Source organism: Cucurbita pepo, chromosome 10, assembly GCF_057944985.1.
Source record: "Cucurbita pepo subsp. pepo isolate OVF chromosome 10, ASM5794498v1, whole genome shotgun sequence".
In the NCBI taxonomy this organism is placed as follows: domain Eukaryota; kingdom Viridiplantae; phylum Streptophyta; class Magnoliopsida; order Cucurbitales; family Cucurbitaceae; genus Cucurbita; species Cucurbita pepo.
Window position 1 is genome coordinate 1,410,695 of NC_141807.1, and position 22,961 is coordinate 1,433,655.

A 22,961-nucleotide genomic window follows, 5' to 3' on the forward strand; every position below is an offset into this window, starting at 1 on the left:
AAAAATGGAGAAAAATAAAGTCTTGAATTTAGAAAATTATCGAACTGGACAAAGAAGGAGAAGACTGAAAATTCACGTACAGACAGGAGCAGAATAACACATATTACAACCTGGCCTTGATTTTCATCTTCAATGAAATCACCGTAGGTCCCAGGTAAAGATGATGATCAAATTGTGAAAAGATCAACGGTCACAAATAAGACACGACCCAAACCCGTCCGATTAAAAACAATTAACAAAACCAAATACACCAAATTAAACATGGCCGCCGCTGCCGTGAGTGGTGGTTGTTGCTTAGTAGTCGGTGGTCGGGAGTTGCTCGTGGGAGTTGGAGATGAAGATGAACTCGTAGATGAGCCCAGCAAGACCACCTCCGATCAGAGGTCCAGCCCAGTAGACCCAGTGGTTGTCCCATGACCAGCTCACCACGGATGGTCCAAATGCCACAGCTGGGTTCATTGAGGCTCCGGTGAATGCTCCACCGGCTAAGATGTTAGCTCCGACGATGAAACCGATTGCGATGGGTGCAATTGTTCCCAAACTGCCCTTCTTGGGATCCACTGCGGTCGCGTACACTGTGTACACCAATCCGAATGTCATCACGATCTCGAAAACAAAGGCGTTTAGTTCACCGACTCCAGCTGATAGAGCGAAGCTTCCGGTGGGCTGCCATGCACACAAACATAACCCCCAACTTCAATTATTTACCAGTAAACGGGATTTTCTTCCATATAACGGAAATAACGACATCTCACCCGAATAATTAACTCAAATTTTTGTTAAATTTGATAATTTTTTTAAAATATTTTTTCGCAGTAAAATTGACATATTTTCACGCGTGTTAAAATTTTACATTATATAATTATAATGAATTTTTTTATATACAAAAATTGTCAGCTGCATTGTGTTAACTTCCTGTGATTATATTTTAGTTTAATTATTTAATGTTAAAAACTTTAGGTGACTCACCAAGCCAGTAACGAATTTAAGGAGCAAGCAGGCAACGACGGATCCGAGGAGCTGGGCAATCCAGTAGATGATGCCACGTAGGAGGGTGATGTTACCGCCGACGAAGGCGCCGAAGGTAACAGCGGGGTTGACGTGGCCACCAGAGATGTTAGCGCCGACGGAGACGGCGACAAACAGGGCAAAGGCATGAGCGATGGAGGCGGAGATGAGGCCAGCGGGAGTGGCGGCGCCGCCGTCAGTAAGCTTACTGAAGGCTATGCCGGAACCTTGGCCGGCAAAAACAAAAATCAAGGTGGAAATGAACTCAGCCAACCCAGCCTTCAAAGCATCCGGACTGGTAGCCTCATCGGGCCTTCCAACGGCGATGTTACGGATCGGCATGGCTGTAATTGGAGAGCTCTAAAATGAATTATTTCACTCACTCTAAGATTAGTACTCCATATTCACGTCCATTTCTTGGCCTTATAATGAGAACGTTCCGGAGCAGACCTAACCGGCTGTAACAGGTTGCCGGTAATAATTGGGAAATTTTGAGATGAAAAATTAATTAAGTTGAACGTGATTGGTGGACATGGCCAGGCTGTTAAATATAAGGGGAAATATTTATTGGTTGCCGCTGTTATCCGAAGACCGCCCAGATCCAGCGAAGCAATTCGGTGCTAGACTGTCGTGATTTTGACACGTGTCCTTTTGTTGATAAGGACACGTAACGTGCAAATGATGTGGATTTCGTCTTCTTTCGCTTGTTCTCTGGAGACATCGAATCCACTTCCCACGTTCAATTATTTCTCCATTTTCCTTCTTTTTTTTTTTTTTTTTTTTTTGCTATTATTAATCCAAATAAAAAAAAAAAATATATATATATATATAATCTCAAAAATTGAATTTCAAGAAAAAAAAATTCTTATTTTGGAAGGCTATCAATTAATTAACTAATTAATTGTAAATCATAAAAACTCGTTTCAAATAATTAATATCTTAGAATTACTTTTTCTTATTTACTTATTTTGTTTTAAAGTCTAAATCAAAACAAATTTAATATTTATAAATATCATTATTATGACACCTTATTTAATCAAAATTTTAAAATATTCATTGTAAATATACTTCTTAAGGTAACTCTATTAATTTTACTGACATTTTAAACTCTATTTATTACCATTTATGCTAAATTTTTACTCATACTCGTTTTAAAATATAAGTATGAAGTGATTTAATTAATTGTGAATTAGTATAATATAATAAGTGGTTTAGGTACAACATTAAATCACAAATCACAAAGTCTACCATTAAATTTGTTTAAATAATTTAAATTTTTATTAGTGAATAATTATCTAACTTATCTTAATGGAATCTTTGGATAATTTAAGATGGGATGATATTTAATAATATCAAATACAAATTTTTTTAAATTGGTTCTTTGAAAATGATCGATCTCGAGCTAAATAGGAAATTAAAAAAATAAAAATTGAGAGGAAAATGAAAATTAATTTCTCTTAATTTTCGAATAGGACAAATTTTAAAGCTTATATTAAAAATAAAGTCGTATTAATGTTATAGCCTATGCGCCTAATTTGAAAATAAAATAAATTTATTAATGCGAAAGCAATAGGACAAACTAACGTCCAAAATAACCAGAAAAATATCTTTAAAAAACCCAAAAATATTATTATATATTAGAATATTCCCTTGGATGTTCTTTGCCCTCTCCCTATTTTATTTTATTTTTGTTTTTGTTTAGTAACAAAACATTGTAAACGATCCCACCGCAGGCGATATGCATCAACTTCATTAAACTTCAATTATATATCCTTTTCTGTTCTAAAAAATGATAAATCATTTTCGACTAATCATATAATAATTTTCATTCAATGTCACGTTGGTGGGACAAGTCTTTTTCTATTTATAAATATTAAATTTCATCATTTTTATATTATTATTTTTTATTTTTAGACGTTCTTAATTTTAACTGCTTTAAAAGTATTCCTATCATAGCTGATTAAATTGATAATACGAAGTTTAGAGGTCGTGATTTCATTGACAAGTTCATGTAATCAATACACATATGTATAAACTTAGACTATAAAATTTATCTTTTATGTAACATATTAAACACTTTTAGATTATAAACATACAAATTAAAAATTAAATATAATTCGATCCACCTAAAAGTTTAGGTTGGTTAGATTAATAATCTAATTAACTCGAATAGAGTTCACAACTTAACTTAATTCAATTTAACCCAACATTTTTATTTTCGGACTGAGTTGCATTAGGTTGTCAAAATATTTTATTTAATTATTTTAAAAATTGACTAAAATCTTATAAAAATCAAATATCAAATATTATAAATTTTAAATATTCTCAATTTTAATAATATTGACGTGAAATTTTAACTTGCGTGTCACTTTGGAATAATTAAATATAATTATTTATTTTAAAAACTATATAAATATATATTCTAACCATTAATACAATGCTCATATCGGCACAAAATTTCTTAATTTTAAAGTTGTTTTATATATCCATTAAACAATTAACAACAAAATAATGAAAAAAAGTTAAAATACAAACATTTTATTATTAAGAATAATTTATTTATAAAAATTAAGCTTGTTTATTTGCATTATTAATTTAAAATAATGTTATTGAAATTTTAAAGCCAATTCAACAAAACCACTCTATTTATTTATTTAGATAATATATTATAATAATTAGTTATGGCATATACCTTAAATATTCGTAATCAATTAATAATCCTATAATTTGATTAGTAGTATATTTTATTTTATTCTCAATATTTAATTAATTTATATTTTCTTTATTTATAGGTATTACGTTAGGAATATCAATGAGAATACACACCTTCCATTGTAGTTCTATTTGTTTTTGTTAACAATATCATATAAAATTGGGGTTGTATGGTTTGATTTGAGCCACGTAACGAAAGTACATTGCTTTAAAGTGGAAAGAGATAAGATCCCATAAATGGGTACGGCGTGTAATGATATTATCTTGAAAATGACATTTATTATTATAAGTTTGCTTTGTGGCCGAAGGGAAAGGGCGTAGAGAATTCTAGAATATGTTAATATTGAAATTAAAATGTGGGGCAAATGTTGTAAATTTAAGTGCTTTCAAATATATTTAGCTTCATAAATTTTAAATCTTGAATAAAAATTATTTGTTTTTATTATTAAAAGTTTAAATTAAGTCAAGGACGTGTAAATGTGCAAATTTACTTAGTATTTTAATTTGCATGGTCGTAATATAAAAATGCATACTTTATCAATCTTCGGTAATCTTCTGGTCGGTCACCCCTAACCTAATAAGAACCATTGTCCTTGTGACTAAATAGGGACCAATTTGCTTACTTTTTGAGCGATAGTTTCATGATCCCGACTAATAACTTGTTGAGAGTACGAACATCTAAACTTGTCCAACCTACACTGGGGAATTCGATATCTAGGATTTTCTAGGGGTACACTTTTCATGTTAGATTTTAAAAAGAAAATATGAGTAGTTAGGTCGATAGAAGTGGCGATATATAACCTTTACATCGAATTTTGAAATGCTAGATCGCAAGTGTCAAAACCAAACAATGATTGTTTTTCCTTAACTTATCGAACTAGCATATGTTTGTTCCTCCTTTGACGACTTTTAGTAAAGAATATCTCACTTGGTCGATGTGGATTGAAAGAAAGCTGAAGACAGACATAGATCCCTCCGCATATCAATACAGACTAAATATATTTCAACCAACTTGAAAGGATGGAGAATTCTCGAACATTTCAATTTTAGTTGCTCTACATACACATCTATATAATATACATATACATCTATAATATTATATATATAATATTGAAAATATAAAAATGAAAAAAAGGCCGGATAAAAAGGGCAATTGATAATGTCAATATGAAGGAAGGGAACCAAACATGTTGAAGCCAGGCTGGCGTTCGCTATTGGCTCTCTCTTGTTTGTCGTTGTTACTTGAAAATGGAAATTAGAGGGATGTCTTGCGAATCTTTGTCGTTTTACAATTTATTTTTCACCGCCTCATTTTTTTTTATAGTTTAATTCAATGTTTTATTGTTACACAAGATTACCTAAATGAAATATTTATTTCTCGGATGAGGCATGTTCGTTGGTTTTCTATATATCAATCGGGACAAAATCCAAGCTTTTATTGACAAAGTTCGAGTTTATTAACGACAGAACTTGTTCGTGGCTTATTTTCTAGTCCAAAGATCGGTAAGTTTATTCTCATGGTCTAACAGAACAAAACAAAACATTTTCAAATATTTAGATTAGAGCCATCCTCAACGGGCGGATATATTAGTGTCTAAAGACATATCATCTTTTCATGTCATTGCTTATAATACCTCTCTAAATATATAACATTAAAAAAAAAAAATTAATTATTTTCATTATAACCTTAAAAACATTTTTTTAAAGTAAAATAAACATATTCTTGTATGATATTATATTTAAAAAAATATATTAATTATGGACGAAAAGTTGAACGATATAAAATTTAAGTCGGCTAAATTAATGAGACCGAGATTCATTTTTGAATTGCTCGAACATATTTTGAATGGAAGAAAATGATTGTAAAAATGAGTGGTGGGTGGCAATGAAAGCGAGAGGCAATACAATGGTCGGTTATATCACTTTTTCTTTGTCTCATTTCACCCTTAATTCTCATTCACATAATTTATTTCAATAGACCGACAGATATTTATTATACTTATGACTTAAGAGTGCAGTATTTATTTATGTCAAAAGAAGAGGGGCATTTACGAAAATTCCCTTCCAATTTTATTTGTCGCGCCGAAATTGGAGAGTTAAGCCAGGCCCTAAGCTTGTGGGTGCGACGCATGGTCGGCGCTTGGACGGCCCGGTGGGCCACTGAAAAGGACGCTGCAACTTGGAAAAATAGGTTTTTCATTTATTTAAAATTTGAATTTATATTGACACTATATGGGCCGGGGGCCCACCTTTATGATATTGAACCGATAATATATACGATAGGTGATTGGCTGAGACATTTACGCGGGAGAGCGAGGAGGAAGCGTCGCTTTTAAATATTCATCTCGTGCAGTTGCTTGGACCGTTTAGCCGATGTGGGACAAGCTGAGTGCAGTAATATTTGACACATACAGCCGGCCGGCCGTCTTGGTCGCCACCGGCCACTCTCAGTGGCCAGTAGAGCAGAAGTTCTCCAACCATGTAACTTCTACATTTTTTGTTATTATTTATTTTAAATAAAAGACATTTGAATTTTATGAATTTATATATAGTTTAATAACATTTATGAATTATACAAATTTATTATTTGAATTTTGAGATAATTTGGTAGTAAATTTTGATATTTTTTAAAATATGTAGACACAAAATTGAAATCTTATAATTCTATTAGATATCAAATTTAATTTTACATGTAATAGAGATCAAATTGAGAGCTTTTAGATTATAAAATTGAACTTGTAATTGTAACGGCCTAGATCTACCACTAGCAGATATTGTTCTTTTTGGATTTTTCCTTTCGGGCTTCCCCTCAAGGTTTTAGAACGCATCTGCTAGGGAAAAGTTTCCGCACCCTTATAGATGGTGATTTGTTCTCCTCCCCAACCAATGTGGGACATCACAATCCACCTCCCTTTGGGGCCCAGCGTCCTTACTGGCACACCGCCTCGTGTCTACCCCCTTCGGAAAACAGCGAAAAGGCTGGCACATCGTCTGGTGTCTGGGCTCCAGAGAAAGGGGGGCTATTCGAGAGCTCCACGAGCCTCAGGGGAGACTTATAGTGTACTTTGTTTGAGGGGAGGATTGTTGATGATTATTGGGAGTGTGTCCCACATTGGTTAATTTAGTGAAAGATCGTGGGTTTATAAGTGAGGAATACTATCTCTATTGTTATGAGGTCTTTTGGAAAGCCCAAACCAAGGATAATAAAAAGATTGAAGGATGAAATTTATTCGAATTATTTAGGACACAGGCGATTAATCTAATTAAAAAAAAAAAGTGTGCTAATTCCGAGGATGACGTAATTATTGTCGGACTGAGTTGCAAGGCAATGGAGACGCTTAGGCGGCCCAATAGAAAACTGCTGAAATGGGCTTCGGCCTACAAATCCGTTAAACTGGATTCAGGCCCATTCATCAAACTACTGTTATTTCTTATTTGCTGGGTTGGATGATTTAATCGAGGCAGATGGGGAATAATTAAAATCACGGTTATTTTTTAACATTTATAAAAATAAAAATATTTTTAAATTTAATGATTTATTCGAGCTTATAAATCAACCCAATTAATCTTTTCATGTAAAATAAAAATAGTTAAATTATAAAATAATCCCTTTTAAATTTGTGTCTAATTTACTAATCTTCATATCTATATTTAATAAAACTGATTTATTAAATATAAAATAGGCATAAAATTAAAACGTCTAAAAGGTAAAACCCTCCAAATCCTCCCTCCTTTTCTAAAACCTCCACCCTTTTCTTTGTTCTCCCCCCTGCAGCCGCACGCCGTCGCCCCATCTCGCCCTCCTATACCTCTGCTGCAGACGCACGCCGGCACGCCACTCTCGTAGCCGTAAGACTGCTTCCGTGTTCTTCTGCAGCTTCTCGTGGTAAGCTCCACACTCAGTCTTCCACGCCTCTCCATGGTGAAGGCTTACCTCCGATACGAGCCTGCGGCGGCTTTCGGAGTGATTGTCTCCATTGATTCCAATATTACATACGATAGTTCCGGAAAGCATCTCATAGCTCCAGCTCTTGAAAAGATTGGAGTCTGGAATGTTCGTCAAGGTGTCTGCACCAAGAATTTAACACCTACTCAGGGCTCTCGTGGTCCTTCTCTTGCTGTTACGTCCGTCGCCTCGGCTCCATCTTTTCTGGTAAGTCGTTTTTCTAATGGAGAAATTTATTTTAGAGTTCCAGGGTTTGAGATTGCTACTGCTGAACATGGAGTCAAGGATGATGTCAATACTCTGAATTGTTATAGTTCAAATGATTTCAGAAAACTGTTGATATATAAGTTCTTCCCGCTATCGAGATCGCGGAGATTTCTTCAGTCGAAAGTTTCATCGTCAGTTAAAGTGAAAATGTCTTCAAGAAAATAATTAATTAATTTTATTAGATTTCATCCTCATCATTATTCGAGTTTCTGTATGCACGGATTGCTTTGTCGATTTAAAAAATTGAAAACACACGTAGGACCTGAAATTCGTTTACTGTTATGCATATTCTCGCTATGCAGGTTAATATTAGTAAGAACTGGCTGGAGGTTTGGTGCCATTTATAAACAAATTAGCATTTGCCGCTGCCTGAATTTATATAATGGGAAATTGAATTACCATTCAATATTATTATTATTATTTGTTATTATTTCAGATCGCGAGTGGATATGCTGATGGTAGTATAAGAATTTGGGATGCTGACAAAGGAACCTGTGAGACTACTTTACATGGACATAAAGGGGCTGTTACCGTCATTAGGTACAACAAGCTTGGTTCTATGCTTGCATCTGGAAGCAAAGATAACGATATTATACTGTGGGATGCTGTTGGCGAGACAGGCCTCTTTCGCCTCCGTGGCCATCGTGATCAGGTTCACAATTATTGCATTTTGATCTCCGTAGGCTCAAGTCTTTCATTGCTTCCCCTTTTCCATCCAGTGGAGTTTTCTCCTAACAAAATGGAAAATATTGTAAACCTTTCATTTGATTTATTGTGCTCACATTATTAAAAAATTTAAGGTGCCATACAACTCATCCAAAAACATTTGTTTAAATTTCTAAACGACTCAACTCAAGATACTTGGCCTCTTCCTTTCACTCAATTCAGTTCCAATTTAGTTGATTTAGATTCTTGTCTCCATAGAACTCAAGGGCACAGTTGTACAACTTCTAGAACATATCTTGTTCAAGTTGGGTTATGTCTAATGTAGTTGATTAATGTATGTAAACTACATAGTTGCCCTGTCGAAGGATTCCCTCCCCCCTTTTTAAGGCCCAATCCAGTTGATAGCTTCCTTCTTGCATATGTAAATCATATAGGAGGCCTGTCATTTTCATAGCTATTTTTTTGTCCATTAATGCCTTCTCCTTATTCTTTATGCAGGTAACTGATCTAATATTTCTAGATTCAAGTAAAAAACTCGTCAGTTCTTCCAAAGACAAGTTTTTAAGGGTGTGGAATCTTGAAACACAGCACTGTATGCAAATAGTTGGTGGGCATCATAGTGAAATTTGGTCAATGGACATTGATCCAGATGAGCGGTTTTTAGTTACTGGATCTGCTGATCAGGAACTTCGTTTTTTCACAACTAAACATGATTTGGTGGCTGGTAAGTCTGTCGATGAATCTAATGCAAATGGTACCGAGAAGGACAGAGATCAATCCACTCAAAGTAAATGGGAAGTTCTAAAACTGTTTGGTGAAATTATGCGACAAAGTAAGGATAGAGTTGCTACTGTGAGATTTAACAAGTCTGGAAATTTGTTGGCCTGTCAAGTGGCAGGAAAGACTGTTGAGTTATTCAATGTTTTGGACGAAACTGAAGCAAAGCATAAAGCAAAACGTCGTATTAAGCGAAAGAAAGAAAAGAAAGCTGGAAAGGGAGAACTGGATGTAATTGAAAATGGTGAGACAAATCATGCTACTGGAGAAGAAGGAAGTGGCTCCATTATTACAGTTCCTGACGTATTTAAGCTACTCCACACAATTCGGGCTAGCAAGAAAATTTGTTCCATTTCTTTCTGTCCATCAATTCCAAAAAATTCGCTGTCCACATTAGCATTATCTTTGAACAATAATTTATTAGAGTTTTATTCAGTTGAAAGCAGCGCAGTTACGAAATTACATTCTATTGAACTCCTGGGGCACCGTTCGGATGTCAGAAGTGTAACACTTAGTTCCGATAATTCTCTTTTGATGTCCACTAGTCACAATGCTGTAAAAATTTGGAATCCAAGTACTGGTTCTTGTCTTCGTACTATTGATTCTGGATACGGGCTTTGTGGTTTAATAATTCCTCAAAACAAGTATGCACTTGTTGGAAACAAAAGTGGGGCTATAGAAATTTTGGACATTGCAAGTGGCAGTTGCATCGAAGTTGTAGAAGCTCATGGTGGCGCAATACGGTCAATTGTGGGTTTACCAAATGAAAATGGATTTGTCACCGCTAGCGCTGACCATGACATTAAGTTTTGGGAGTATCATATTGAGAAAAAATCGGATCAAGTATGTTCTCATTCTTTCTTCATCTCCCATGATCTCCATATTTTCCCGTTTTGACTTTAAGAAACTTCTTATAATTAGGATTATTATTATTATTTTTTTTTTTGTGATAAAATGAAAACTTGTTTTATTCAAATAAGATGGGTCTTGTCCCCGAAGTAGTGTAGTGCGCAATTACAACTCTTAGATGTCACCTTCTAGATAGCTTGTAGTTGATGAAGAATCCAATTTTTGCTCGGCATGCTTTTGCATTTTATATTGATTTAATAACTTTTCAATTCGGAACCATGTCTCTGCCTGAATGTTTAGATTACGGATTCCAGAGTAGATGCTTTTGAATGGAATATTCATGAAATAGCCTTTTCGCAGATATTTTAATTTTCTTTAAGAATTAATTTTAGCTTTATATTTGGGTTTAGTAGAACTTCGACATTTGGTTTAATTATTTGTGTGGATGAACTATTTGAAGCATTTAGGAAGTTGCATATTTGCATTTATAAATCTGATGTCTTTTCACAATTTTCTCGTAATTTGTTTCTACTTTATGTATAGATTCAATTTAATTGTGGTTTTTAGTCTTCATTATTAGAATCTGGGCCTTTTCAAGCGTTGTGATGGTCCAATGTTGTAATCTGATTTACAGGAGCCTAAAACCCTTTCTATAACGTTTGTGAGGAGTATGAAGATGAATGATGATGTTCTTGTGGCTGCTGTTAGTCCTGATGCCAAATATATTGCTGCAGCACTGTTGGATTCCACAGTGAAGGTGTAGTTTTCCTTGTCATATTAAATTTTTAAATTTTTTTTTTTGCTATTATGGTTGATTACGAGCATATAAAAATCTCTAGTTTCATAACAAGCTACTGTTGTGCGTTTGTATCAGCTTCTTGAGTATTGCTTTTGATAGAGTTTGAGTTCAACTGGAGTGAAGTGACTCTTAATTTTCTTCTCCCTAGCCTTTGTTCACTTTTTAGTAATACAAATCAAGTCGTCCCTTGTCATGTGGCGTTGTTAATGACTTTGTACCACTTATTTTTAAGTAATCTGGACTTTCCTAACAATGCTTTCCTTGACCGAGCTGGGATACTGTGGTAGGTTACCTAAGGAGCTCACACTATTAGAGCTTGAGTCAAACATCTCACTTTCCAAATTTTTTGAGTATTTGGATTTGTATTAAGAGACAAGTCATAATTCTTATAGCCTCACTTTCAGTGAAACGGATCTTCATTTTTTTTTAATAGTATTTCTATCACACTCTTATAAAATAATACCAAACGTATTTCTATATTATTGCTTCAAGTCTGTTGATAATGTTTTTTGAATGCCTGCATTCTTTTGATTCTAGGTCTTCTTTATGGATACCTTCAAAGTTTTCCGTACTTTATATGGTCACAAGCTACCTGTTCTGTGCATGGATGTCTCGTCAGATGGAGATTTGTTAGTGACTGGCTCTGCAGACAAAAATTTGAAGATTTGGGGTTTGGACTTTGGTGATTGTCATAAGTCTATTTTTGCTCATTCTGATAGGTGATGCATTCAGTATAAGATGTCTTTATATTTTAAAATGTTGCTGAACGATTACTGATTGCAATTTTCTTGTTTCAGTGTCATGGCTGTTCAGTTTGTGAAGAAAACTCACTATGTGTTCAGTGTTGGAAAGGACCGTCTTGTAAAGTATTGGGATGCTGACAAATTTGAGTTACTTTTAACGCTTGAGGGGCATCATGCTGATGTTTGGTGTCTTGCTATCAGCAACCGTGGTGATTTCATAGTCACAGGATCTCATGATCGATCCATACGTCGTTGGGATCGAACTGAAGAACCATTTTTCATAGAGGTGCAGTCATTTGTTTCTTCCAAAGTATCAGATGACATTATATTGATGAACGATATTCCATTAATGTTGTTCAATATAATCATATAATAACCAGAATGGACAAATTCTCAATACGGTAGATTCTTCTTTACATTTCAGGAAGAGAAAGAAAAACGGCTGGAAGAAATGTTTGAGTCCGACCTTGACAATGCATTTGAGAACAGGTTTGTTCCCAGTGAAGAAGTTCCAGAGGAGGGTGCAGTTGCTTTGGCTGGGAAAAAGACTCAAGAAACTATTTCGGCTACAGACTTAATTATAGATTCTCTGGACATGGCAGAGGCAGAAAGCAAGCGTATGGCTGAAAATGAGGTCTGTGAACTTTTAACAAGTTTCATCATTTTTACTTTATTCAAGTTTATGATTTAATGTTTGTATCTTATCAAATAAATGGTTTAATGTTTTGTATATTATAAAAAAAATTGATTTAATGTTTTGTGCTTAGGAGGAGAAGAGAAATGGGAAAGCTGTTCATTTTGAGCCAAATGCTATGATGCTTGGCCTCTCACCATCTGATTACGTTCTCCGAGCCCTTTCAAATGTTCACACAAATGACTTAGAGCAGACATTATTGGTACGATATGAATCAAGTGCTCAGTTTCATTCACGCAAATTTCTAGGCTTGGCAGATCAATGCTAGTTCTTGTTGATAGAACTGCATTGCCATTTGACTTGAAATATCGTGTGTTACCTCATCTTATAAATTTGCGGGTGATTTATATTCGTATACAAACCTATAATTTATGCAAAACTCTTATGCTTATGCTCTATTGGGACGATATGAATCAAGTGTGTCTCAGTTTCATTCACGCAAATTTCTAGGCTTGGCAGGTAAATGCTAGTTCTTGTTGATAGAACTGCATTGCTATTTTGCTTGAAATATCCTGTGTTATCTCATCTTATAAATTCATGGGTGATTTAGATTCGTACACAAGCCTACAAGTTATTTCAAACTCTTATGCTTACGCTCTTGCTAAGCTTGACTGAGTATTTGTTGTACACATTTTTTTGCTTATTTCTTTGGGTTTCTTTTGCATGTTGAATGGTTTTCTAGAATGGGCCAGAGATTTTCTTGGTGCCTGTATTTATTGTTCGTCTTTGAGAGGTTGCAATTTCTAGTTTCAATCTCGAATTTGGGTATTCAATACTGAAAGCCGGATTGCCATTTCGTTTCTCTGCAGGCTTTACCATTCTCTGATTCTCTGAAGCTTCTATCTTACTTGAAAGATTGGACTTCCAAACCCGACAAGGTAGTCCTAGACTCCTAGCTACAGTTATCAGTCTCATATGTATTGATGATCTGGTTTCTTACAAACAATAGCTTACTGTTATGTTGGTCAGACCTTATAGCACATTCTTATTGTACTTATTGCATTTATCTTGTTGCTTCATTTGATTGGAATTTAATATTGTTGGTTGAAGTTTATGGACTTTATTTATCATAAAAATGAGTTTTTTTTTTTAAAGAATGTCTTCATAATTCTTTTTAAAGGCCCCTTGTGTTTGTTTGTGTTATCTGCAGGTTGAGCTCATTTGCAGGATATCTACAGTTTTGTTGCAGACACACCATAATCAGCTTGTTACTACCCCTGCTGCAAGGCCTGCGTTGACTATTTTAAGAGACATTCTTTACGCTAGAATCAAGGTACTCCTGCGATTTTTATAATATTTTATACATGCTTTCCCCCTCTAATTTTCTCATTTTTATGGTCTCATCTGACATTTCCAAAGTAACGTTATGTAAATATTCTAGTATGGTTCTGCACTACCGATATTACTATTTTAGAGGCATCTTGTCAGGAAGGATCACTTTTTTGATTCTTGATTTGAGACCCAATTTTGAATCAGGAATGGACCATAAGTATTACGCCGAGGTCGGGGCTTCTTCATGACAACTATTATACTCACTTATGGCTAGTGATTTGTACCATTCCTTCCGCAAGAAAAATTTAGAAGAGTGAACACTAGAAGAGTGAAAGGAGAATAAATTTTACTAAAATGGGCTAATCGTGAGAGGAGAATAAATCACGAAAGGAAGTTTAGAAGAGTGAACACTAGAAGAGGACTCGAAACGCTCATGATCCCCAAGTTTCTGTAGTATTTAATTATCATACAATTTAGCATGTTTTTGCACGATATTGTTGAATTAGAAAAATATGCGCTTCGTTGACAAGATGAATGTCTAATGTCATAGGAATGCAAAGACACCATTGGTTTCAACTTAGCAGCGATGGATCATCTCAAGGTCTGTGTTTCAGTTTCATATCCTTCTGCAATTGTTTGCCATGATTAGGCATTTTGAATAATTTATTTCTTTTGTTCATTTCAGCAACTAATGGCCATGAGATCTGACGCACTATTTCAAGACGCTAAATTGAAGCTGCAAGAAATTCGTTCCCAAAATTCAAAGCGTTTGGAGATGAGGACAGATATAAGACAAGGAAAGAGAAATAAAAAGAACAAGTAAATCCACTGTCCCACTTGCTTGGGTATAAGTTGGCTCCTACCTGTTACTTCGGCACTTTGTGTAGAGTGGGTGCAGTTCTGCAGGAAGATACGGAAGATTGTAAGATGATCGCTCACCAAGATCGATGGACAGCAGCATTGTAGAGGTGAATTCTGCAAGGAGGCTGAAATGGCCGTACGCATACCCATAATCAGCACAAAGTAGGCATTGAGGAGAGTTTGTAAGATATCCTTCACAATTTTGATCTTACTATTATAAGAGCAAGAAATTCTCTGCAATTTTGTTATAATGTTATTATGTTTACCTAGAAATGCAGTTTAAGTTACATGTAGGTGAGTTAATTGTGGAATTTTATTTTCTTTCATTTATTGAGGAAATATTGGAAGTGCTTACATAGCTCTTTTATACTTGGGACAATTTGCTAGCGAACGACCAAAATTCTCGCAATTAGGGGTGCATATTGGTCGGTGGGAGTTGATTTTAGTTAGCCCGAGACTCGTTTTTTTGGTTTAGAGGAACTGCTAAGCAAAGTTTCTGTTGCAACACTGATTTTCCGTGCAGGTTTTGGGTGGTTCTCACCACCGCAACTCTATATGTTATGGCGTTACAAGCCACTGTTGGCTTCCAGGTTTGTTACCACTTAAAGCTATTTCATTTGACTTCGAAGACTTTATTTAAGCTATTTTAAAAATAGTGTAAAAGAGTAATGTAATTTCAACCGTATTGGCAAAGTTCGAATATTATTATTTAGTTTACTACTTTGTTTGACAACATTGGATAATCGAATACCTATTTATTAAAAAAGTATAGATTCTTTCATGAGTTAAATGGTTTTAAGAAAATGATTTATCCAAATCTTTTGAAATTACTTTTAACAATGCATATTCATAGAAATTGGAAGAGATTGAAATGTGTTTCATTATTTTTTTAAAATCAATTTTGAGATGAAAATTTTGAAATTACTTGTGAATCTCACCTGATTTCTATCGTGTTTGTAATTTTGAAGTGAAATTTTACTTGATGTGAATAAATAAGATTTATATAATAAAGGAAGCATATTGAACTTTCATCCCCTTTATTCACCAAATGTAGAATGCACATACATTTAGATATATGACTTAGCAAGTCATATAATATTTCAAAAACAGTTATTCTAGAGATGAGATGTTCCTTATTGACGAAAGATAAACAGTTTAGTAATACAAGTGGAAGGAAAGCAATCAAGACCTTATAACACAAATCTTTGCAAAGATATCACTTAACACCAAGATTGTAAATCTCGAAGGTGTTGGCGTGAGTCGGTCCTTAATAGCGATGTATAAGTTCCTTGTACGCGTCCTGATGCTTTGAGTAGTACTCCACTTCTGCCTGCAATGGCAATTGTTTTACAGATTATAATTTGTGATTAGAGAGAACCCTTTACTGAGACCTATTTGGATCGACTTTCTAAATGCTTGAAAAGTGTTTTTAAGTGAAAGAAAATGTATTTTAAACACTTACCCAATTCAACCGGCCATTTGACTGTTATCTGTCGACTGAAACTTAGAAACTAAGTGTCGATAACAAAACAGCTACGTAATTACTGCCTAAGGACACTTCGGCTCAACTTTGCCGACAAATTAAACATCCTAAACATTCATTGCATTCGAGTGAAGGAGAAGAACATTGAAGCAAGGGCATGGAAGCATATAGGATAAAATATTTGGTTATGATTATATTTAAAGCTACAACACGCAGAACTGATCACAAGAATCATAAGAATACCATGAGATAAGCGGTGAAAGTCAAATTGCATACATACCTTCCGAATTGCTTTTATGGCAACCACCAACTTTTCGCCTATAAAATCTGTCAAGATATTGTTCTTTTCAAGAGCTTCCAAAGATTCAGAAAGCGATTGGGGCAACCTTTGGAGCTTTGAACTCAGGCTATCAGGATTTGTATCTGTTTACCATAGGATCCAGGTTGTTATTAGAGTACAACATAAACTTCCAACTGGTTCAGGCAACTGAAGATGGTTCCATCTAAATTATAAATAGTAACGCTCCAGACAATTTATTAAAAACAGGGCACTTACCAACTGGTTCAGGCAACTGAAGATTGTTCCGAAGGCCATCTATTCCAGCAGAAACGATAGCGGCTACACCCAAGTGCGGATTTGCACAACCATCAAACGCTTTGATCTCGAAGTTACTCACTAAACCATCCGAAATCCCAGGTGGACAAGCAGTTCTAAGTGGAGACTCTCTGTTTTCTTTTCCCCAACATTGGTAGGCGCCACTCCATGTATTGGGTTGTATACGATCATAACTACAAGCAAACAGGTTGCCACATTACCTCAAATGAGAAGCAACGATTATGTTATTTGATAACTTGATTCATTAGGATCCAAATATGTGATATTCCACCTCGGTTGAAAAGGAGAAATAAAGCATTCCTTATAAGGCTGTCCTCTCCCTCCCTAACAGACGCGTTTTAAAAAACTTGAGGGGAAGCTCGAAAGGGAAAGCCGAAAGAGAACAATATCTACTAACGGTGGGCTTGAGCCTATACAAATGGTATCAGAGCCAAGCACCATGCAATGTGTCAGCCAGCAAGGACCATGGGCCTCGAAGGGGAGGTGGATTGGGGGGTCCCACATCGATTGGAGAAGGGAACGAGTGCCAGCGAGGATGCCGGCCCCGAAGAGAGTGGATTGTGATATACCAGATCGGTTTGGGAGAAGAACAAAGCATTCTTTATAAGGTCGTGGAAACCTCTCCGTGTTTTAAAGATCCTGAAAGGAAGCCCGAAAGGGAAAACCTAAAGAGGACAATATTCCCTAGTAGATGCTTTTTAAAAATCTTGAAGGGAAGTCTGAGAAGGAAAGTTCAAAAAGAACAATATCTTGCTAGCGGTGGGGTTGGGCCGTTACAAGATATCAGTTTTCTACCCGAAACTATGCATGATTGGGAGAGAAGGGAACAGATACTTTGAATAAAACTGTAAATAATCAACCGGCCAATAAATTGCACACCCAAGAACAGGGTATTCACCTGTTCGGAACTGGAGCTGTAAATGCCAAAATTGATGAAATATGATGTAAAACCCCAGCCATGAACTTCTCCCCAACAGCTGAAATTCCATGTTCAGAAGAACCATCAGACGCCATGAAAACATTTTCACCATTCTGCCACAAGCTGACATGCACATGGGAGCCAGAACCAATGTCATCCAGTGCGTACCTAATCAATGATAAGAAGCCATGGTATCACCTCCCAAACATTAGCATAAACTGGTTGAACCAGTACAAAATTGTTGGTCTCATTTACTTGATTCAATCCTAAAACATACTTGGGCATAAATGTTGCCAACAGTCCATGCTTCCTGGCAGTAGCCCTAATCACTTCACGCGTGTAAACTAAGTTGTCAGCGGCATTGAGACAAACAGTATGCCCCAAAGCAAACTCAAATTGACCTTTCCCAGCTTCTGCATGCACCTACAAGATTATCATTAATTTTTCCTTTAATGATGTTGCTAATCCAGAAATGTAATTGCTAGAATGGGACTTTTTTTTCATACCTGTTCCACAGTAATATTCAACGAGTTCAAGGAAGCGACTACGTCATGAAGAAAAGGAGAGGCAGCATCAAACGACGATGTCGAACAATACGGTGCTGAATCAAATGGCACCCAATCTTCTTTTCCATCTCTACAAAAGTCAATCAAATAGAGAAATGGCAATTGGCAAATTGCAAAATTCAAAAAGTTAAGGCCATATAGAATTGTATATCCCTACCTAACTGCCTTTTTCAATAGGAAAAACTCGGTTTCGAAGCCTGCGTTCATTACCTGGACATAACACATTTAACAGAGTAAATATTTTCTAGATCATCAATTCAAACGTCTTGAACAATCTTTCGTACCAGGTCGAATTCGTCTTTCAGAATTCTACAGACTCTACGCAAGGCTTCCCTCGGACAGTATTCCCAGGCTTCACCAGGTCTAAGATACATGTCACCCAAAACCATCTCCTCCTGCTTGTTCCTGTTGAAGAAATCAATGGAAAAGGTTGAACCAGAAGTGATATCAATTAAAAAGCGTATTGGTCGTGTTCTTGCTCTTTACATATTATCAGATAAACATGCTATGAACTAGACTCTAATTAGTAGCTTAGCAGCCACATGTAGTCAGTATGCCCAAAAGGTTAGTATATATATATATATATAGGTAGAAGAATTGAACGATAAAATCGTGACACAAAAAAAATGATATCGAAAACATTCAGCAAGCTTCATACCAAGGAACTGTCCATTTGGTTGATAAATCTGGTAGCAGTCTGATCTCACCCACACCAGTAAGATTACTCCCATCAGCTGGACAATCAGCATAAGAGCACATTGCCATAGCGGCACAAGCTAAACCAACCCCATTCTTTGTAACGACATCATTGAACCGCTTAAAGGGAACGGCCTAAAGTGATTAGAACATCATTAACTTCTGTGTTCCCCAGAAAGATTAGGAAAAAATATACTTTGAGGTCGGATATGTCAAGAAATAACACACACACATACACACATATATGGAAAGAAATCTCACACGGCATCTCCGTTGTCCTGAAGCATCAACCCAAATAATTCGAACAAGCTTGGCATCTTCTTGCACGACGTTGGTCTTCATCAAAGGAATAGAAAATGTTGAATTATTTGACATGGAACTCTCTGTCATCAGGTTAATCTTGTACAATTTCATGGCATTTTGTGAAAACATATCATTCACAGCTTCAACAGCCTCAGAAATTGAGAGATCACCATCAATACAAGCATCCTGTAGAACAGATAAGACGACGTCCCTTGATTTCTTTGCACCTACAAAACAAGGAAAATCCGTTCGAAATGTGAACTAATAATAAGTGCAGAGAATGGAAGTATTCAGCAGCCATTTGAGATACCTTTAATACATATTCATATTGTACGCACCTAAATAGAAGGTTTCAGGAAAGGCAGATCCATCCGTGCTGAACATCACCTGCAATTTGGTTGTCGAACTATTAGCCAAACAGCACGAACTCATAAACTCGAGCATACAAAAATGATAAATAAAAGGCATACCATAAACTATAGCTTCCATATTTATCCAAGAAAGTTGCTTTACATAAAACATGTTTCAGGAAACAGCTTATTAAAAATCTTAACAGTTAGCACAGCACTCCCTTCACCTTTTTAATTGGAGCAAGCTCTAACAGTTCTTTGAGTGCAGATATCATCCCATGAACACTAAGCTTAGGAATTGTCAATCCAAAGTCAAGGTAAACCTGAGAGATTAAAAGCATAAAATTAAGAAGAAAAGCTACTGCTTAATCAAGATTAAAGACATAATGGATTGAATGATGAATATTTTAACCTGAGGATAAACAGAAGCGAGAAATGACGCTTCCTTTGAGAACGGGTAGGATGCGTGTAACAAAACTATGCAACACTTGGAAAATCTCTTATCCTCCAGAACAGACCGAAGATGAAGGGGATTGGCTAGCTGCAAATCTAGATCTTTGTCTCCTAATCTATAGGTACAAAATCACGAACATAATTATAAGCAACGTACGACTGAAAATAAAGTACTATTTATCATGTATTTTCCCAATGTTCGTATAGCCAATGCTTAGCGGCTTCCATTGAGCTACTCAAGACGCGTATGAGTTCATGATTTCAAGGCTAAAAGTAATAACTTGAGTCTTTTACAGCAGCAATGGGTTTAGAGGAAAAGCAAGAATTCTTTGGATCAACACTATTCAGTTTACTATTTGAGCCTTTGGGTATATGGTATGAAAGGAACAAGCAAGTTTTTCTTGGGATTAAAGCTTCGAACAAATCAAGCTTCGTGTGGCTTCTTGACACGATCTTACTGAAACTTTTTAAATTTATTCAATCAAGACCTTTGCGTTGCTTCGTAGCAAGTTTGATATCTCGTGCTGCTCTTAGTATCTGTTTAAAATTTTGGTTTCAAAGTAACTTTTCAAATATCAATGAAGAGTTTATGCTTCTTGTCAAAAATAAACAGAGATATGTATCAAAACAAACAAACCCAAAACAGCCTAAAGCCCTTAGGAAAGAGCAATCTCCAATAATATCATAGCTTATAAGCTTTCCGTTTAAGTCATAGCACAATGAAGATCAAACAAATGCTGGTAATTTATGTTACCCAGTATGTATCTGCATTGGCAGGTTGAACTGTTGAGCAACTTCCAAACTACGAACGAAAATATAGTCGATGAGGCTTTTGTTCGCTATTCGAACAGGTTTTCCACCTGGATTCATACATTCATTAGTATATTATTCAGATAAATAGAGAATTCAAACAAAACCTTCTTTAAGTTTTATTAACCTTGTAAAACGTCAACGAGACCATCCTCGGCATCTTTCCTCGAGACATTCACATTGATTCGTAGACCACTACGATACGCCGCTATACTTTTCAGTCCATATATGTCATGAGCCAATGTACTACAGCTTATAAGAAATACACAAGAGAGGAGAGCATTGTACACCAATAGTAACATATAAAATCATAAAACAAACAAAGGATATGATTTCAACTTCTGAATAAATGTTTCTGTGAATGCATCCAGTGTCCATGATGATCCACCTTGAAAATCCTATTTAAAAGCATAAATCAATAAGGGAAAAATAAAGTTCAAAGCATATTCAAAACGAGAAATCAGATAAACCTCACTTCATCAAGAATATTCTCTGCTAAACGTTCGATTCTCAATATTCTACCAACAATGGGAACAAATTTTTTGTGCCAATTTATGTTATGCTTTTTGTCCAACTCGAATCCATCATCAATGAGTATCGCAGATATTCTTGCAGCCTTGAAACATGTAGAACAAATTGAATCTAATCCCGAGGATTTGCGGTAATCCTCGACCCCAAGCAAGGATGGTTTACAATCATAAAGTTCAATGATATCCCTCAAACTCCTCTGCATTATACAAATCACAAATCGATCAGAAATAAAGATCTCAATCAATATCATAGCTTCAATCAACACGACTCTCCACGGTGGTATGATATTGTCCACTTTCAGCATAACCCCAGTATTCTTTGATTATAAATTCATGATCATTTCCTAAATTAGTCGATATGAACTTTCATCATCTAACAACTATAATCATCGGTAGCTCCTTTTACTTCATAAGCAATGACATAAAACAAATCGGTCCGTGTTCCAATCGGGCTCGAATCTCAGTTCAGTGAAGCGGCAAAGGAAGAACGTGGCAGTAAAAAAAAAAAGTTGAGGCGGTGGATGACAGATACCTTGAAGGAGAGGGAATGAGGAGCAAAAGCCGATGCGTCGCCGTGAGCTTCGGAGAAACATCTGATGAAAGGGACAGTGGAATCGGCGGCTACCAGATTGTGGGCGTGAGCGTCAACCAGCACAGCTTCATCGACTGCTTTCTTCAGAACAGTGAAATCCATCATTCCCGGAGGCAGAGCTCTTCACCTTGTCGGTCAACGACTTAACGTTTGCCGACGAACTCTTTTCTATCTACAAAATCCCGAAGTGAATCACCAGTCAATGCCTCGAACCGCGAACGGTGGAGTCATCAACGGATCTTGTCGTTCATTGCCGGGTTGAATCTTGTCGTTGAAATTCATAGAATATTAACCGATAAAATTCTCGTAAATATTAAAAGAAAATAAATTTTTCTTTAGAATCTATAATTTAATCAAACGGTCGCAATTTTAAATAACTAAAAAAATATGTCCAATTTAATGTCTAAAAAGATAACGTTATTTTGTACGCTAAAATATTACACAAATATCTGTTTCTTTTTCAAAACAAATTAAGAAAATTGCTGCCAAAATTACTAATGAGACAAATTATTTTCTAAAAAACAGGTGATTTTTTTTATGGATAAAAAATTAATCCTAATAAAATAATATAAAACGTTTTTTTAGTGTTAATTTAACTATTTATTACGTTTTAGTCATCATATCCACTTGAACACGTGAAGTATGTTTTGTCTTTTTGTTTTCTTTCCTCTTTAAAAAGAAAAGTTCCAATTTTTTAGGATAAGGAAATTGAGAGAATTTATGAGCATTAAATATAAATTACTAAAAATAAACAAAATAATAATAATTGCATAAGAATGGCACGTTATTAAATAATTAAAAAAACAGACTTGGAATGGCACGTGAACTAAATATATGTAAAGCATTAATTACAAATAATTGGGAAAAAACTTTAATATAGTTGTTGTATGAGTTGTCATTCTTTTCTTAATTATTTAAATTACTTATATTAATTTTAGGTTGCTAATAACAATTATTTAAATTGGTATTAAAAAAATTAAATGATCCAAAAAATCTAATAATTTATTAAAGTTGGGTTCAATTAAATGAAAACTTTATGGATATGAGTT

The 22,961-nt window shown here is 35.3% G+C and overlaps 3 protein-coding genes across 3 annotated transcripts; 1 reads left to right on the top strand and 2 right to left on the bottom strand.

The window, feature by feature from the left end:
• Window positions 1-5: 5 nt before the first annotated feature.
• On the bottom strand, window positions 6-1,439 carry LOC111803870 (aquaporin TIP1-1). The gene is made up of 2 exons (XM_023688468.2): window positions 970-1,439; window positions 6-666 (listed from the first exon to the last, which is right to left on the bottom strand). The coding sequence occupies exons 1-2, from the start codon at window positions 1,348-1,350 to the stop codon at window positions 295-297; spliced, it is 753 nt and encodes a 250-aa protein (XP_023544236.1). The 5' UTR covers window positions 1,351-1,439; the 3' UTR covers window positions 6-294.
• A 5,991-nt stretch (window positions 1,440-7,430) lies between these two features.
• On the top strand, window positions 7,431-14,950 carry LOC111804057 (uncharacterized). Its single transcript, XM_023688735.2, has 12 exons — window positions 7,431-7,873; window positions 8,370-8,585; window positions 9,098-10,219; window positions 10,860-10,982; window positions 11,562-11,743; window positions 11,822-12,053; window positions 12,192-12,401; window positions 12,535-12,663; window positions 13,271-13,339; window positions 13,612-13,734; window positions 14,284-14,334; window positions 14,419-14,950. Exons 1-12 carry the CDS (start codon window positions 7,640-7,642, stop codon window positions 14,554-14,556), a joined length of 2,829 nt encoding a protein of 942 aa, XP_023544503.2. The 5' UTR covers window positions 7,431-7,639; the 3' UTR covers window positions 14,557-14,950.
• A 662-nt stretch (window positions 14,951-15,612) lies between these two features.
• On the bottom strand, window positions 15,613-22,247 carry LOC111804023 (protein fluG). Its single transcript, XM_023688672.2, has 18 exons — window positions 21,853-22,247; window positions 21,266-21,517; window positions 21,121-21,188; window positions 20,918-21,033; window positions 20,735-20,840; window positions 19,940-20,096; window positions 19,755-19,850; window positions 19,516-19,564; window positions 19,136-19,404; window positions 18,837-19,009; window positions 18,463-18,583; window positions 18,336-18,388; window positions 18,119-18,248; window positions 17,890-18,035; window positions 17,592-17,780; window positions 16,634-16,866; window positions 16,358-16,500; window positions 15,613-15,924 (listed from the first exon to the last, which is right to left on the bottom strand). Exons 1-18 carry the CDS (start codon window positions 22,015-22,017, stop codon window positions 15,862-15,864), a joined length of 2,529 nt encoding a protein of 842 aa, XP_023544440.2. The 5' UTR covers window positions 22,018-22,247; the 3' UTR covers window positions 15,613-15,861.
• Window positions 22,248-22,961: the final 714 nt, after the last annotated feature.